Source organism: Emydura macquarii, unplaced genomic scaffold, assembly GCF_026122565.2.
Source record: "Emydura macquarii macquarii isolate MOO-44397 ecotype Brisbane River unplaced genomic scaffold, CSIRO-AGI_Emac_v2 contig_2897, whole genome shotgun sequence".
In the NCBI taxonomy this organism is placed as follows: Eukaryota; Metazoa; Chordata; order Testudines; family Chelidae; genus Emydura; species Emydura macquarii.
In genome coordinates this window covers 10697024-10715626 of record NW_027133034.1, presented here as the reverse complement: position 1 = coordinate 10715626, position 18603 = coordinate 10697024, and the positions used below count along the sequence as shown (strand labels likewise).

At 39.6% G+C, this 18603-nt stretch overlaps 1 protein-coding gene across 1 annotated transcript; it reads left to right on the top strand.

The window, feature by feature from the left end:
- The first annotated feature begins 2947 nt into the window (after positions 1–2947).
- On the top strand, positions 2948–18092 carry ISCA1 (iron-sulfur cluster assembly 1). The gene is made up of 4 exons (XM_067568648.1): positions 2948–3122; positions 9842–9895; positions 12952–13057; positions 14695–18092. Exons 1-4 carry the CDS (start codon positions 3042–3044, stop codon positions 14841–14843), a joined length of 390 nt encoding a protein of 129 aa, XP_067424749.1. The 5' UTR covers positions 2948–3041; the 3' UTR covers positions 14844–18092.
- Positions 18093–18603: the final 511 nt, after the last annotated feature.

Here is an 18603-nt window from a genome sequence, read left to right as displayed (position 1 = left end):
GTTCCCCAGCTCCACATGTTAAGGGGACAAAACAATTCTTATTGAAATCAATGGACAAAGTCCCATTGACTTCAGTGGGAGTTGGCTCAGACCCTCAGTCTTAATGCAGAGTTTTAATAGATGACTTCAGGGACTTTACTTTTTTGTAAATAGGATTAGAATTTAATCTATGATCAAATCTGACTGGAGAAGTGGATCATCAGTGGATCATCATCCTCCATTATAATGTACATATGTTTCCCTGTGAACAAAAAAAAATGACACGATTGAAAATTGAAGCAAATAAACACTACAGTTAATAGTCACCCAAATATTTTGAAATTTTTCAATTATAAATTTACTAACATAACCCTAAGTGCTAGAAAGTCTGGGAAAGCACAGGCTATACTTCCAGCCAGCTCTACCACTGGTATTTAGTGATCAGTTGTTATATCACCCCAGATAATTGTAGGCATATAAATAGCCATTTGAACCTAAATTCTAAAGCCAAATTTTAAATAAAATAGAACATTCACACAGGCAAAGGCCATGCCTCAAAAATGTCAGCCTCAGATAAATTATTCAGAAAAGTTTTAGCATGTGAAAATAGGAAGGTATAAGAAACTATTTTGCAACCTGAATTATAATGGGTATTATATTAAGTGCCTGTTATAATTAACTATAGAAATGCTAGGACAGAGATCCTAATTTTTCCTCTTATTTTCTTTGAATTTTTAGTTTGCCTGTAAATGCAACACCCACCCCGCTCTGTTCAGTTGCTTTCTAGATAATACATGGAGACTGCTTTGGGTAGATAGCATACATACCACAGCGTAAACATGATGTAAGCTCAAAATGCAATATTCTGAATTTTGAGGGGAAAAGTGTATTGTGTTCTTAATGTTTTCCATGGCAATATTTTCCTTTTACTGTGGTTTCTCCTCCTCTCCTCCAGGAGCTTTACTGACTCCAGTCCCACAAAGATTTGGTTATATAATAATCCCAGTTTTGTAAAAGTGAAGCTTTTATCAGAAAAAAAAGAGTTATTAGCACGATTCCTCAGTAAACTAACTACATTGCAAAACAAAAATCTCACCAGCTGTAAAACACCCTCAGGTTCAAATCAATTATACTGCAGTTTCATAAAAATTCAGTATTGTGTTCCTACAGTTATGTTTGAAAATTTTGAAAGAAGATTCTAAAAGAGGAAGAAAATCCACACAAATTGAGTTTTCATGAATAGATTACAGCTGAACTGTGCATACAAATGAGGCACTGTATGTGCAAATAGGCAGATGCCCAATTGTCTCTTCTTTCTAATGTATTCTCCACACAGCACTGCCTTTAGTGTGACTCAGATCCTGTGGCTACACACTTACAGCCAAAATCATAATTTGGGGTTTGCGTGTTTGACCCTTCATATAATTAACGAAGTATTAAGAAATTCGCCAGTTACTTAACTAAGTATAAGTAATAAATGTATAATAGCATTTATGTATTTCTCTACATGCTCCAAAGCAGCTGACAAGCAATAAACTACTCTTCACAGCCACCCAGTGAAAGAATTATCCTCCATTTTATAGTTTAGGAAATTTAGACAGTGTGAGATATGGCCCCACTGAAGTTGAGAATAGAACTAATGTTATGGACACTTCAGCCTGTGCTCTAACCATTAGACATGTTGCCTTTATATGTATATAAAAGGAGCATGTGGAGTGGGTTTATTTTTTAAAAATCCCAAACTACTTTAAAGCCTAATCCAGGCATTTCCTATACATTGAAAAATCCCTTTGGACTTTATGGGAATTTAGAATGAGCAAGGAATGTAAAATCATTCCCTGAATTGGCTATCATGTTTGATTAGTTTATAACTTTAATATTTTATTTTGACTGCATCTCTCAAACATGCAGGTGATTCATGTATTTTATTTAATACAATGCCATGTTGCCCATATCTTAACTTTTTATCTGTAGTTAACTTAAGTCTCTCGATTACTTCAGCGGAACCTGATCTGAGACCTATGTGAGGAACTCCTATAAATTCAGTATATGGAAGGCTTGGAAGATTGGGGGGGCGGCGGTGAGTTCCTGTCATATCACATACACATACGTGTTTTGAGAAGTGAACTTTAACTCCAAAGTACCTGTGGCTTGTGGATTTAGAAATCTCAACAATGCATTCACCTTTTTCTTTGCATTTTCTTGTTTTCAAGAAGAAAAATAAAGCAGGGCATCTTCATACCCCCCCTCCCGCCCTAGTATTTTGAGTAGGATCTTTGATCTCGAGTGGGCCTGTTACGGGGAAAGCAGGGCTCTCACTGAGCAAGTAGCTGGGGCTATCTGACATTTGCATAGGTGGGCACTGGGCAGATTGTGTAAAACTTGTGCTTGAGTGGACTGCTGGTGAGCAATGCTTGCAGCCCTTTTCCTCCTCTTGCAGCTGTGTGAAAGCACTAGGCTGGGGCAGTGCCTAGCACCTGGCTGAGGCGAATAGCTCCACCTGCAGTATAAAAGTTATGACAAACTCCATTGCGGTAGGGTGAGGCTCACACCGTAGAGAATTAGAAAAGTAGCGAAGGGGCTGCACGAAGGGAGGGGCTGAGCGCCACGGCTCCTCTGAAATCTACTACTGCAGGGGCGCGTAGCAAATGTTGCAGCTGGCACGCGGCAGATCATTGGCGACCAGCCACGTCCCGCTAGCGGTTAGAACGAACGCTTTAGATTCGAACGCCGCTGCATTCCCCCTACCCCCCACTCAGAACCTTTCCCTAACCGCCGGCAGCTGCGCGGTGCGGTTCATGAGGACTCAGGACCGTCACCAGGGGGACCGGTCACCTGACCGGACTGCGCCGGATGGGGCGGTGCTTAGCAACACGGCAGAGGATGCTGTCAATCACGCACTTCTAGCCAATAGTAGTTGACGCTCATGTTGTTAAAAGAAAAGTGACGTAAAAAGTGCGCGGGTGCGTCGCGCGCGCTCTGCGTCCTTCAGTCCGCCCCTCTCCCCCCCTCCCGGTGTGTGTCCCCATGGACAGCTGGAGAGGACGGCGGTGAGGGGCGGAATGGCTTCCTCGGTGGTCAGAGCCACGGTCCGGGCCGTGAGCAAGAGAAAGATACAGGCCACGCGGGCCGCCCTTACCCTGGTGGGTATCGCGCGGCGGGTTGCGCTGCGCCCGCGGCGCCGGTTAGCCCCGGCGCCAGGTGTGCGGGGCCGCGGCGGTGAGCGGAGCTGGTGCCCGGCGGGTTGTGGGCGCTTCTCCGGGCGATTGTTGTCCACCCCTTCTCCCCCTCGCCGTGGCGAAGAGCAGGCCTGGGGCGGGGAGTGCAGGAGTCCCGGAGGGTCTGTTCTGATAGGCGGGAGCGAACGGCCTGGCCAGGCTCTCGCTTGGGTCGCAGGGCGGAGCGGAGGTGGGGGGAACCTGTCGAGATTGGTTGTGAGCGTGGTGATCTGTCGTGCTCTTCGTGAAGCCCCGGCTGCCGGCGTCTCGATTACACCAGACCTTCACTTCGCTTCAGAGGCGCTGTCACCTCTTGTGGTTGTGCCGAAAAGCTTGAAAGGGGGAAGCAAATGCAGGGTGAGGGCTCAGGATCCAGAAGACACTGAGGCAGTGATCTGCACTATTTTTCAAGTGGGGGGAGGGACCACTCTGGCCAAAAAAAAGCCTTCAGTGTGAGAGGCACATCAGCTACTAAATGAACACATTGCTTGCTACTCCTTAATGATGTAATGTCACAGAGCCACCCATGTAACTAAAACTTCTGTTTGTTCACTTCGTTAATAGCCACAGTTATGTTCTTACCTGCTTTTTCTTCTGTTTCACTTTCCGATTTTCTCTTTGATGGAATTAAGAATCTAGCCATTCTTCCCAGTAACTCACTGGGGCCAAAAAATAATATAGACCGCAGACGGCTGAACACTACACTGTTTGCTGTGGTAATATTACCGTTATCATACACTAACGGATATACTTAGATGTTCTTACTGGCGCACTTTGTACCATGTGGTCAAGGTGATGTGTAAAGAAGGTGGACTTTGATAGGCTCAGTACTTATTTTAATGTTAAAAATAAAATAAATTGGAATATAAGCTATTAGTCAGGGAGCCGCACGTAGGGTCAATGGGAGCCACCACTGGCTCCCGAGGCTTGCAATGAGGAATGCTGCACTAAGGGGTTCTCAAACTTTTTTTTTGCTGGGACCCCCCCTTTGTAAACATTTCAGACTGTGATGACCCCCATGCTATGCCATTCATACCGGCATGCTTGGGGGCTGACAGCTTACTACCCCTCCCATAATAACCTCGTGACCCCCAGTTTGAGAACCCCTGAAAAAAAGATCCCTATGTAGATACATATGCACACGCATGTATTTTAAATCTCCGATTTCAAACTAATCTCTTTATTTTTAGGAGACTGACTCTCTATTTTGACTGTTTGGAGTTGTCAAAACTATTATCTCCAGTAACAATGTAAGAATCTCCAGCTGATGCCACCCACTCAGCCCTGCAGGGATGTTGCCTGTGCTGTGGCTGAGGCATTGGTGTGTTTTGGATGAGGAAGAAGCTATGATGCTGATCAGTTCAATTGTACCAATGTCAGCACAGATCAACCCCACATTTCTCTCTATCCATCTGCACAGACAAAGTTCAATCATGATGTTTTTAATCCATGATTGCCCTGTAGAAATGTACCTCTAAAATGGCCCATGATTTACATGGCACTTTATATTGTGTGCTTTCCTTTTGTACTGCCTGTTTCATGTGTGTGTGTATAATAAGCAAGATTTATGCTTATGACCACTAGTTATTTTTTTTTCTTTTGATGTCACATCAGAATAGATCTGTACTACGTCCCATAATCTAATAATGCAGAAGGGCGCTGAAATGAACAGGCACACTTGTGAATGAGGGACGTCTGAGACAAGGACTAGTTTCTTTAGAAAAGAGAAGAGTAAAAAGACCAGTGATAGAAACAAAAGAGACAGAGGCCTGCTTAGATGTTCTTGTATATCCTTCCCCACAGTACTTAGGGTAGCACTCAATTAATTAAAAAAAGCAGCCAAGTTAGGGCCTAATTCTGCCCTCCATTGCTTATTCTGTCTCACTCATGTATGTATGCAGTACAACATTCTGTAGATGCAATTATAGGTCCATCCCTATTTCAGGGTCTCCTCAGAAGGTAGAAAATGACGATCTTCACATGGTCCATGTCAGCAAACAGGCAACTGTCAGCCTCCCAGTCAAAAGAGCAACAAAATAAGCCCCAAAAAATGCTCATTCTAAAATGGGTTGTATGCACATAATTGAGTGTAGAGGTTGGCCTTCAAAGTGGACTAAAGGAGTATGGTAATTAAATGACATGCTTAACTTGTAGAACTCACTTGTCAAAGGCTATTATTGAGGGTACTTGATCAGTAAGACTAATAATTGGACACTTGTGAATTAAAGGGGGAAACTATATTAATATCTGAAGTGTTACATTTCAAAAAATGAAGAAATACTAAATTATGGTTTACAGAAAGAAGAAGTGAGATACAAGTGCTTTCAAAAACATGACATTGAATTACCTGACATTTTTTCATGTTAAATTTCAACCAGGAGAGTTGACAAGATAGGTGAGATAATTTATTTTTTTTTGTAATTGAATTAATTTCAGTTGGTGAAAGGTACAGGCTTTTGAGCGGCGCACAGCCCTTCAGGTCTGGGGAAGGAAATCTGTGTGTCTGAGCTAAATACAAGTTGGGACAGATTAAGCATATGGCATAACATGTTGTATGAAGCCACTAGTGGTCACTTGAGGGTTAGATTGATATGCATAAGGGGTTTGAAAAGGGCAGTTAAGGTTGAAGAGGCAATGGGAGTGAGTTACAAATCATTGTAATGAGCCATGAAACCAATGTCTATGTTGAGTCCATGGTTTTTGATGTCTAGCAGAGTTATGAATTTAAGTTCCAAAGCTTGCCTTTTGAAAATATTGTGCAGGTTTCCTTTGTGGACAAATATTGAAAGTGAAAAGAGTTAGCACCTATGTGATATGGTGTTTTTGTATTTTATCATTTTTCTATGTGAATTCATTCGAGAGCGTAGTGATTGTCTGGTTTCACCCATGTTGTTGGGGGCATTTGATGCACTCGAGGACACCACATATTGTGATAAGCATGTGTAGTTCCATAAATCTTGAAAGGTGTGCTGTGAGGTATATTGATCATCACAGCAGTAGTGATATGTCTGCAGATTTTGCATCTGTTGTTTTGGCAGGTTCTTGTGCCACTTTGAGTTAATGTGCCCTGATCTATGGGGAGCTTGCTTCTGATGATGAGCTTGGCGAGGCCTGGGAGCTGTTTGAAAGCCGAAAGAATGTGGTTGGGGAACAATTTCTTTCAGGGTATGGTTCCCATCAAATATGGATTGCAATTGTTTGATACCCCACTGGGATTTTAGGGTGGTGGCAGTGTGCCATCAATGGGCTTATTTGGTTTTTTTCTGTATCAAAGCTGGTTTTTTCCAGGGTATTTGGGTGTCTTTCCACAGTGCAAGCTACTTCTCTGGTGCAGTGTCCTTGTTTAGCAAAGGTGGTGTTAAGGTGTGTATCCTAGACTTTCTCTTCAAAGCATATTCTGAGTGCCTGTCTGTAAATGATCATTCTTTCTGGTACGTCTGAGGTGATTGCTGCATCTGTGGAGGTTAGTATGGTGTTCCGTGGGTTTCTTGTGTATAGTCATGTATAGTCCATTGTTAAAGCTAATCATGGTGTTGAAGAAGTTGATGCTGGTGTGGGAGTGTTCTAGAGAGAGTTTGGATGGTTGGATGTGGTGGAAATCTGAAGGAGTTTAGGTCTTGTGTCCAGACAAATGAATAATAATTTCATCATCTCAGGTATGTCATTGGTTTCGTGATTTATTTTTCCAGAAATTCTTTCTCAAGGTTGCCCATGAAGAGGTTGACATATTGGGGAACCATCCTAATATCCATTTCCATTCCCATAGTTTGGACAAAATGTGTGTTGTTAAATATGAAGTTGTTGTGAGTGAGGATGAAATGGGTGAGTTTTGACAATGTGTTTAGGGTGGATTTCCAAGTGTTGTTAAGTTGTCTTGTAGGTATTTGAGGTAGGCAGCAATGTCATTTATGATGAGGGATTTGACGTGTAGGGAGGTGACTTCCATGGTGGCAAGGATGGTGTTCTGAGGGAGGTTGTTAATGTTGCAACGTTCTGGAGGAACTTGTTACGAAGTCTTGAAGGAAGCTTGCCTTCTGTGTGGTGAGTGGTTTGAGGTTTCAACTGTAACCTTACTTTAATTATCTTGTACTCATAACCTTAGGTATCTCTTTTTAAAAAAAAAAGAAAGAAAACCTACAAAAAAATTTTTAAAATCTAGTGGTTATCTGTGACTCTTACTGGCAAGAATATAATCTGAAGCCAAAGGACTGTTGGGGCATAAACTGACTTCCAGCTCGGGTCATGAAGAAGTTTCCCTTCAGCATAAAGATTAACCTTGACAAATTAGCCAGAAGACATATCTTAATAGCTGCTAAATTAGAGAGGTAATAGTTTTACCCCTCAAAACTAAGACACAAAATTGTTTAAACTTCAGAACTTCTCAGTGCACGACCTGCTTGCTTGGGCTGTATGCTGAGATTGGAACATGAGCCTTGGTTGATCGTGTTAGAAGATTCAGAAGGAAAACTGCCTCAGAGTACAGTCATTTTGACTTGAGAAGGTTATTTTCACAACCATAAAAGCAAGAATTTTTTTAAATGAAAACTAAACTTCTGTAGAAACTGCCCCCTATTCACCATGGAAATTTTCTACTCACCATAGATAAGTGGGAGCATGCATTTGTCAATTTTGGCTTTCTTATGATAAGTTTATATCATTATGAGAGCTTATATTTTCCTTTGCATTAGCTGCCCATCTTCACTATGGGAGACAAGCTATTAACTAAATATATTTGGTCACTTTGGTATGGCAATCCCTGTGTTTCCCTTGTAGCAAAGTTACTCCAATATAAACTAGACTTCTTGCTTTGCTCTGTATATGTAACTAAAACTCTATTATCATAGAATTATCATTTTAAGATTATACCTTTCTCCGTTATGCCTTGGAAACTTGCAGGTATACAAGGTAGACTTCTTTTGATAGTTTTGTTTATTTCTGAAGCCAGTTCTGTAGTACCTAGACCATTATAAGACTGCTTTCTGCAGAGCCAGAGCCTTGCTGGCTTCTCATAGTTGAGTCAGAGGTGCGGGGAAGACAAACGAAAATGCATTCTAGTTGAAAGTTTCCATGCATTTACTAATTTATATCTCATGGTGTTCAAAGTTTTCCATGTAAGTGTTCTTTATTTAACTTCTAGCACACAAAATTATTAAACTCTAACATCGCTATACAAATACTAGTAAACTAATGCTCCTCAGCCTTGTAAGTGTTATCTCCATATTACAGATAAAGAAAGGTCATGCAGAGGTCAAACACTGAGTCAGAATGGGTATCAAGATTAGACCTCTAGAGTTCTTAGCTCCCAGTGTTGTAGGCAAGCCATTAGACTATAAACAGTATATAATTTTTATTAATTTACAGATAAATATAAGTTTGGCTTGATACCGTAAAAGGCACTTTATTGAAAGACTTTGTGATGGGGTATACAAATCCCACATTGGGACAGAAGGGCTTACAGGACTATACTGGGTCCAGCTAGCCCTGCCCCTGCAGAGCATGCTCCAACTGGAGTCAGGTTTGAAAAGGGAGCAACTCAGCTCGAAAAGGGGAAGCTGGAGAGGAGTGCAGGCCTACCCTGAAGGCTCCTGCCAAAAGTGACTGGAGGAGCCTCCCTTGAAGGAACAGGACGATGCGGAGCCCAGCTGGGACTGGCAGTTTAGTTTTCTTTTTCTTTTCTCCTTATCTGGGAGCAGAACTGGAGAAAAGGAAGCGATGGTAGGAAATGACCTAGGGAAGGTAGCTCAGAGGGCCCCTCCTGGAGGCCAAACGCTGCTGACCTTCCTAGGGCCCTGGGTCAGAGCCTGGTGGAGCCCGTCTCCCCTACTATTGCCCCACAACCGAGTGGATGCTAATGTCTAGTCCCCTCGGCTCACTGAAGGGACCCCATTGCAGACTTATGTCTGTGACTCCAATGACATATTAAAGAAACACTGCCATTAAATATCATAGTTTAATAACACAAGAAAACTTGTTTTATTATCTTAAACTGAAATAATTTCAAAATTCTCATTGTTTCATGATCTATGTTTAGTTACTCTGTTTCACCCAGGTTGGGCAATGAAGGCAAACTAATATTTTCTGGGTTTTATGTACCAGCATGATATTGCAGTATTTGGTTACAAACTTAACAAAAAAAAATATTGTGGAGAGCTTCTTAAGAAGCTTCTTAATTTTCAGTGCTGTATTTTTTAAAAAGAGAATCTAAATTTTAGGCCCAACCTTCCTGTGATGTATTCATTTACTAGCTATAAATATATAGTCTGGTGGGGGATGAGGGGTTGTTTGTTGCCTTTTACGTTATTTTCAGCTTGTGGTGAAGTTAATTTAAAAACTCTGCTCTTTTCAGGAAATCCTCATGTACATTAACCATGTTAATTCTATGAGTCCATGTCTGAAAAAAAATTTAAGATTATGCAATTTAGGGAGTTGATTGTAGTTTACTCTCACTGGTGACACTAGTGCAAGAGGTGGACTTCCAAGGCGCGGGATGACAAACTGAACTGAAAACTTGAAAGCTGTGACGTTGGAACGACACTGAACTCTTATTTACAATGGACAGCAGAAGTAGTAAAAAACTGAATATTATTCACAACATTAACATTTTCAAAGCAGGGAAAAGTTAATAAAATCTCTTTATTTTTCAGACTCCGTCAGCTGTACATAAAATAAAACAGCTTCTTAAAGATAAACCTGAGCACGTAAGTAGAAATAGAAGGCATTCTTGTACACTATACTAATATTTTTAGCATACCTTATGAAGAGTGCTCTTAATTACTTTTATTCTAGCAGCTGCCCTGTGAAGGACTTGTGATCAGTGTAAAACAATGCAGCTTGAAACAATCACTGTGGACACCATATAGACATGAGATCTTCCTTTATTTTTTAATAAATGCATTTGTCCAACAAGCTTTATTTTCATGTATAAAACTCAAATGAGGCAGGGAAATTGACTATCATGACAATAAGTCAACAGTCACAATCTGAGACAGATTGCATGCATTCTTTAAAGGTTAAAGTATGTCCATGCTACCATTTTAATTAAACGAGTCTAATCTGTTGATGCTAGTACAGTCATGATTTCCTAGTATGGTAAGAAATCTCCAACTGTTGATGTGAATTGTTTAAATAGTTTCATAAAACTTTTGAATTTCTTAAAGCAGATTATTTTGTTGTGAAGTATGTTACATCCTCATAATATTGCCCCTTCTGGCCGGGGGTTAGCCAGTAATTTGGGGCCTTGCAAGGTTGTTTCCATTAGGACAGAGGTCTTCAAAGTATGGGGTATGCCCTCCTGGGGGGCAGGGAGGAATGTTGCAGGGGGCGCGGGAGTCATCCTCCTCCCCCCACTATGGGACTTCCAGCTCGGAAGCGCCAATGCTCTGCTACTGCCCTGGCCCTGGCCCTGACTGTGGCCCCACTCCCAGCCCCACTTGGCAGGGGAGGAACTGGGCAGGGGCAGCGTGGACAGGAGTAAGGGGGGGCGTGGTGTAAAACGTTTGGGGACCTCTGCGTTAGGAGAAGAAATTGATTATACTAGTCAGTTATTTCTTTGGTGTGATCCTGTTTGTTTAGAAGAATGTACACACAGTCCTGTTTCTCTGAACATAGGGGGCGAGGGGGACATCTGAGTTTGCCTGTCTGGCAAGTACTGTGCCCAAAATAAAGTCTCTCTCTTATTTCTTACCGGGGCCACACTCACTACTACTTCTCTCACTTTCTGCTGGCTTTCTGTCTATCACAAATGCAATTACAACCAGTCAGTCCCCTCGTCCCTGTGTTTGTAATTAATCCCAAGGAACCATCTCAGCCCACATGGTTTAGCTTCTGAACGAGTTTGCCATGTAGCCTGTTGCTTTGGGTGGTGGCTTTCTTGTTTCCAGCTATCACTACATGTAACAATTAAATGCCCCTGTATTTTACCCTGAAATGGGTGGTTAAACATACCCATCAGTTATTACAAGGTCTGTGATTGTCATAAATTAAAGATCCTCTTGGCAGCCATTAATACCATCCAACACAATAATTATACAGATTATTTCCTTCCCCCTCATACTCATAATTATGCAGTAAAGAGATCATGTGCAGGGTACCATATGACTGTTCGGAATAGATAGTGTCACTGTGCAGAGTGTTTTCTGATCCAAGTGCCCCTGGCAACCACTCCTCAACTGTAGTTTATTAAGATGTTCTTTTGGTCTGATCTACAAGTATATTAATGATTAGACTGTATTAACTGAATCCTGAGTCAGTATGGCTCGCTGGGGTCCATGCTAAGCAGACCTTAAAAATCAGAAGTAGTAAAGGCTAAGTGGTAATATGGTTAATTAAAATTGCAATCCATGTAACTTTTTAGTATACTGTGAAATAGAGGTTCTCTCAGCTCATCAGCATAGGAATGCTGTGAAAATGTTGTAACTGTAGGCTGACAAACTTAAAGCATAAATACATAATACATACATACATAATGTAAATAGCTTAAATTGCTCCTATAGTAAGGAGAAGTAAATGTCAGCCAGCAGCTCATTGTGACAGGCATACAGAAGATCCTGCACTGTGATTTTTATTGGGGAGATGAGAGCTGGGTGAGAGAATTTGGAACACTGAAGTCATAACATTTGGTAACCTGATCCTCTCGTATCTTGGAAGCTAAGCAAGATCAGGTCAGTTACTGGATGCACATCTAGGTAGTTCTTGAAGTGGTACTGGTAATTCAATAAGTAATAGTTTATCTTCTGAGTCTCTACTGACCGATCCACTAACATGTTGCTAGTGGGAATTGAGCTTTCAAAAGTGTCGTCTCTTGGATGAGTTAGTTAAGACACAAGGTCCTGTCCTTTTTTGGGGGCATTAAAGGGTCCCTGGCACTTCTTGCAAGAGTAGAGATATTAACCCTATGTTTTGTTAACTTTCAACTAAGGTAAGATAAACTAAACTAATTTATAATCCCCCCCATGTAATTTCATTTGGATGGGATATCATTTGCTGCATGTCCAAAACTGCTGTCATATTACTGGCAGCTTCTTCACATGCGTCATATTAAGCCCTAGAACTGGCTTCCTTTCTGTGGTGAGTGAGTGTTCAAATTTGTAAAGTGCTATGGACTGAAAGTACTATATAAACATAAACTGTCCCATTTAATGTTATAAAACCATTTGGCTTTGAAGCAAGATTTTCTCATCCAAACTGCTTATAAGACCAAACACCTAAAAGGGTACCAACATTTTTACTAGTGAATTACATTAGAACACTATTTTTTACACGCTGTAGGGTCTTGGTCCACAATGGGAAAACTTAGATGTGTAAGACTTGCCACCAGTGCAGCACTGCATGCAGTAGCAAAATTAGAATGGAAGTTGTTGTATAGACAGGGCTTGGGCTAACCCTGACTACATGATGGCACAAATGACTCTGCTCTGTCTACATTTTCACCCCTCTTACTACTACAAGTGTAGAATTATAGGTATAAATTGTACCAGTGTACTGAATATGAGTTAGACGTCAGTTTGAGTATATATTATGCATTTTATAACTTAAAAGTTCTGACTCGCTTTTCTAGTCAGTCAGTCTACCACAAAAATAAAACATTTTGGCTGTTCATTCCTAAAACTAATCCATCCTAATTTTAACCATGGATGCCAGGGGGAAGAAATTGAGTGGTAGCTAGCAAGTTGATTTTTGCATTGAATTTCCAACTCTCTGCTGGAATACTGTGCATTTAAATAAAAGTTTAATAAATAAAACTCTTATATTTCAGGTAGGTGTGAAAGTTGGAGTCCGTACAAGGGGGTGTAATGGACTTTCTTACACATTAGAATATACAAAAACAAAAGGAGACTCAGATGAAGAAGTAATTCAAGATGGTGAGTATTTATTTGTTTTTATCTATTTGAAGCAGTTAAAAAAGGGGGGCTGGAAGATGGAATAACTTGATTACAAAACTTCCAAACTATGATGTAAAGAGGCTAGAATTTACTAGCTACATGAAGTTACTGAGAGAGATCCTTGAGTGCCCTAATAGGAATTGCTGCTGTTGTCACTTTAGATTCCATTGTAAAAGTACCAATTTGTTAAAACTTCCTAGATTAAATTAAGTACTGCTTGCACAGAGGATACAAATTACATCCTTTTTCCTTCGCACTGTATGTCCAGCCAGTGTACCATGGATTGGAGTTCTCCAGGGCAGGGAAGGCTATGTTTACATCTGGTGGTGCAGCTTTAAGTTAAGGCTAGGGTATCATAGGATCCTCCTGGTGCAGGTTGCTTGGTGGAGCACATCCTATAGCTGCTGTAGTCATAGGCTCTTCCTTGCCAGCACAACCTACTTCTTTTGGCTATACAAATCCCACAATGGAAACCTTGGAGGCCCCAGGCCCCTGGAGTTTCTACATCCCTGGATTACATTGATATAAACTGGGACTGGATATACTAAGATGAAACAAAGGACCTTCCAACATTGCTTTTATATAGACTAATGGATTCCTTTCTTGGGTTTATCGTTATTGGTACGATCTTTTATTTCTTCATCTACAAAGCCAAATTGGCTTACTAAAATGAGCAATCTTAAATAGTCTATAAATCAAAACTGCAGTTCAACATCCTACAAACTGTAAAACTTCTGTATGCTATTGAAAAAGCTAGGATTTTCAGCTATTAAGACTTCAGAAGCACTAATTCCTAGCCCTGGTAGTTTATGGTACAGTGGATGGAATTTACACCTCCCACTAGTACAGGAGTAAATATTGCTAGTAATTAGCTTAATCCATATAACTTTGGCAAGGGGAAGGATATTCCATTTAAAAAGAAAATAAAATATTTTTGAGGCAGGTTTTCTTTAAAAAGTCAGCTGTTTGAAAGCAACATGGAGCTTTGGAATGTTATTAATCCCAGTGGATTAATTAACATAATTCATAGATACCAAAGTCAGAAGGGTTCATTGTGATCATGTAGTCAGACTTCCTGTATAACATAGGCCATAGAACTTCCCCAAAATAATTCCTAGGTCATATGTCTTTAAAAAATCTAGTCTTGATTTAAAAACTGTCAATGATGCAGAATCCACCAAGTCCTTTTTAAGATGTTCCAAAGGTTAATTACTCTCACTGTTTAAAATAAAATAAAATAAAAATTACACCTTATTTCCAGTCTGCTGCATGTGGGAGTGTCTTTATCACTTTATCACTCAGTTATACAATTATATTGGCATGACCCCTCATGAAGTGTAAATAAATATACCATAATATCAGTACTCTACCATCACTTGCTGTCTATAAATGATTATCTCAATTTGAGTTCTGTAGCAGAGGCAAGAAAAGGATGAACGTGAATATCCTGAAAGAAGCAAGAAAATACAACAATAATTACATTGACAGACTTCAGTTTTTAGCTTCATTTTGTATCATAATTATCTACCAGATTGTACTGTAAACAAGAAGAGTTCAGAATGAGCAAGACCTTTGTCAAATTACCTAACAGTTGTTTTGTTTTTTTCTTCTTCAAGGAGTCAGAGTGTTTATTGAAAAGAAAGCACAGCTGACACTTCTGGGAACAGAAATGGACTATGTAGAAGACAAACTATCCAGTGAATTTGTCTTCAATAACCCAAATATCAAAGGAACATGTGGCTGTGGCGAAAGCTTTAACATTTGAAATCTCAGGAGTACTACCTTGGCTTTTAACACCATGAAATACTTATTCAATATTGTGGCTTTCTAAAGCCATCACATTTCTTTCAGGTTTTTAGGCTTCGTAAAGTGTGGCTGCCTTTCAAGGAAAATAAAGTGAATGCATTTTGAAAATGTAACCTGTGTATTAAATTATAGCACTAATATATTTATTAGTAATTTGGGGTGAATTGGGCTCTAGAAGGTAAGAACAGCAAGGTGCAGAAGCACTTCCGTGTTTTCATATATTAAGATAAATAAATCTCAATATTTTTATTTTTCTTGTAATTTCCCTCTCCTTTACCCTTCAATTCCTCAAAAAAGTGTTCTCTAAGAACACACTGCCTATGTATCTGCTTTAATTAGAAGAGAACTGTAAGATTTCATATGTATGAATAGGCTTCAGAATTTACCTATACTCATTTAAAAATAAAACACAGAAAAGTTGGTTTCCAATATCTTCACCCCTTGATTCTTTGAGTGTGGTTTTACTGGTGATCTATTCTCAAAGAAAAGAAGTTCTAAAAGAGAGAAAATCCTGCCTTCTAGTGCCCAAAGTTTCATAAATTACATCTCCAACAGTGATTACATCTTGGAATGAGCTAATTTAAGTCTCTACAGTTATGCTCACCCTTTTATTTTGAGATCTTATTTCCTATATAAATGTTTTCCTTTCCTTGTAGCAAGCACAATCTCTTTGCTGCAACTAGGAAAACAAGTATTGTTGCGTTCGAGAATAATGCAGTATCTTCAACAATTTGAATGTTAAGGCAGAATATGCACAGGCCTCCTTATCCCACATCCCATTTGTCTGTCTTTGCCCCAATTGATCAAGACAGCAAAATTCCTAAACTGCTTCCAACCCAGGTCCTTAACTTTTTGCAGCATATGTATGTATTCCCACTATACTCTCCGGTCACCAAACAAGGAAATTGCTTGGGGGAAGGAATTTTGTCACTTTGCTAGCTTCCTCTAGTCATACTTATGACTGACTGTCACAGCTTGAACCTCATTGGTAACTTGACTAACTGTTAGGTTTTCCCTTATAAGGTTGACTCTAAATTCTGTTCAACAGTTGTTTGGGGTCAGGATAATTTTTATAAAAGGAAAATCTTATTGTAGTTTAAAAAAAATTCAGAATTTTTATGGTGTGTATAAAAACAATGAAAGTAGCTTTTTTCTTAAACTAACACTGACATTAATTTAAAGGAAGGTAAAATTTATTTCGTGGAGGAAGCCATTTTCTTTGATAGAAAGAAACTAGTTTAATCCCCTTCTCGCTCATTGAGATTCTTCTGGCTACACACCAATCTTCCCAACTTGTATCCTTCTTCAGCACCTCCCTAGGTACTTGCAGCAGTAAACATCTCTCCAGGCTTTCCAGAGAGCTAGGGTAATTTAAATGGCCATGAATGCATCAAGCCACTTACTTGTGGAGCTTTTGGGAGGGGTACAGAGGGGAAGAAGCTGTTGCTAGAACAGCTGAGCTGAAAGTTTGCCAAAAAGAGTGGGGGGAAATGGGGTGGAAGGGAGCTCACAAGGAATACGTGGATGCTAGGTTTAAAGAAGAAGGGAGTTGGAGTCGGGGAGTCAGATGAGACTGAATAAGGCATAAAGCCTGGAGATCAACCATCCAGGGGTGAATTAATTCTGGAGAGTTGTTTATTCGTACTTGAGGGTGAAAACAGTGGAATATACCAGCTGAGAGAGTGGAAATGCAGCTAGAACTGGCTGAGGGAGAAGGAAATAAAACTATGGCACCCTCCCTGCAGTAGTCCGCACAGCCCACAATAATAGAAGGTTGAAGCTTCCACATGTATTGCTTAATTAATATTCATACTTTAATTTTAATTATATTTGTAATGTGTATATTATATGGTATCGATGTGAAAACACTTGTTTTCCTTTATCAACTGTCATACAGAATTAGTTGCTTTATTTTATATAGTAGTTACAGAACAGTAACAACATATATGGGGAAAACCTAACACACTGAGCAGATTTGAATTTCTAATACAACACTCCTCCATTCCTTCTCCCCTTCCTCCCCCCAAAAAAGTGAAGCATATGTGGTATTGTAGAGCCAATATCTAAAATAGTCCCAATGATGGACAAATTCTTGGATTTGTAAATCTCTTCTTACTGGAAGGTTTAAAAAAAAAAAAAAAAAAAAAAAAAAGATTGACTGTAACAGGTGGTTGGTAAAAGTGCTATCCCTGTATTCACTCCTTAGTTTTTTAGTTCTTGGGGGCTTTTGCATATTCATGTGTTCATGTATATGCTCTCTGAGTGAAAGTTTGTACTTTCATAGTCTGTGAAATAGTCTCTTGAGAGTTGTCATATTTACTAAAGCACCTAACGCACAATCTGTTCAAGTAAGTATATTCAAGTACTAGTATGTTAAGTGTGAATATCGTTTTGTTAATCAGTCCATTTATAATTTGTGCAATACTGTATGTAGAGTTCTCAGTTGTAATAAATAACTGCCTGTTGGAACACATTAAATACTTTTGTTTTACACAGCTATAACAAATTACCACTTCAGGCTCATACAAGTAACTCAGTTATAGCATAATTGTTGTATGACTTGTAAACTGATGTTCACGTAGGCATAGTTTTCGAAGTACTAGAACACTGGAAAAATACAGTAGTTATGTGGTAAGAATGTCATGTTTTAAGTATAAAAATAAGAATATTTTGCTTGTCTCAGAATATGCATATATTGAAGTCGTTTTTAGTCCTTAACTGGAAAAGTAGGGTGATAGAGAGTAGTTAAGGTTTTTGTTAAACTTTTCACCTTTCTCAAGGCTGAAATTCAAGCAGCCAGCTGTTTATTTTAAAAATTTCTATCTGCCTTCTATCTACATATCATACATTCCTCGAAGGGGAGGAAAAGATTTTGTGTAGAATAGATTGTAGAACAACACATGCTAGTATAAAGCCTTTATTGGCATGAGTTTGCAATTGTGGCATGCCTCATGAGTGGGAAAAACCATGAATTAAGGTCATGCCAAGAGAATGCTAATAAAATCTTTATCCACAAACTCCACATTGTATTTTTTGTATGCTGACTGTTAGAAAGTATTATGCTTTTTATTATCCTTTTACCTATAATGGCCACCTTAGTTGCCATGTACGGACTTCAGAGTGACAGACGAAATTAGAATACGTTTTTTGTAAAACAATTTATCACCATTTTAAAGTTCAATATCTCATGATGCATGAAGGGTAGACTGCAGCGTTTTATATAATTGGGGAGCCTGGAATTCTAGCAAGTGCCTTCTAGCTCTGCCGCCTGTAAGTAAAGGATCTTAACACGGTTGCTCAGCACTGACTCTAGCAAGTCACTTTACGTGATACCTTAACATTCTGCAAACAGTGAATGCTCTTTTGGGTGAAGAGAAATAGCTGTTTGAAAACAGTTAATAAATTTGGTATGTTAATAGTCCAAGATGGATTATTAGGGCAGAATGTACATGAGCTGAAAGGTGCAAAAGGAATGCAGTTAATCCCAGAGCTTTAGAAAGAAAACACGTTACACGGATATAGTCACCATGCAGTCTGATACTCTTTCTCTTTCTAGAATCAAGTCTTGTCTGGCACAAATTACTTCTGGTTACATTCTTTCACTTTTTTTTTTTTTTAACTTGCCACTTCACATTGGTTATCTGACCACTGAGTAGTCTGATTCCTTGTGCTATATTATCTTTTTAATGACGTTGAATTTTATACAGTCACCTCTGAGA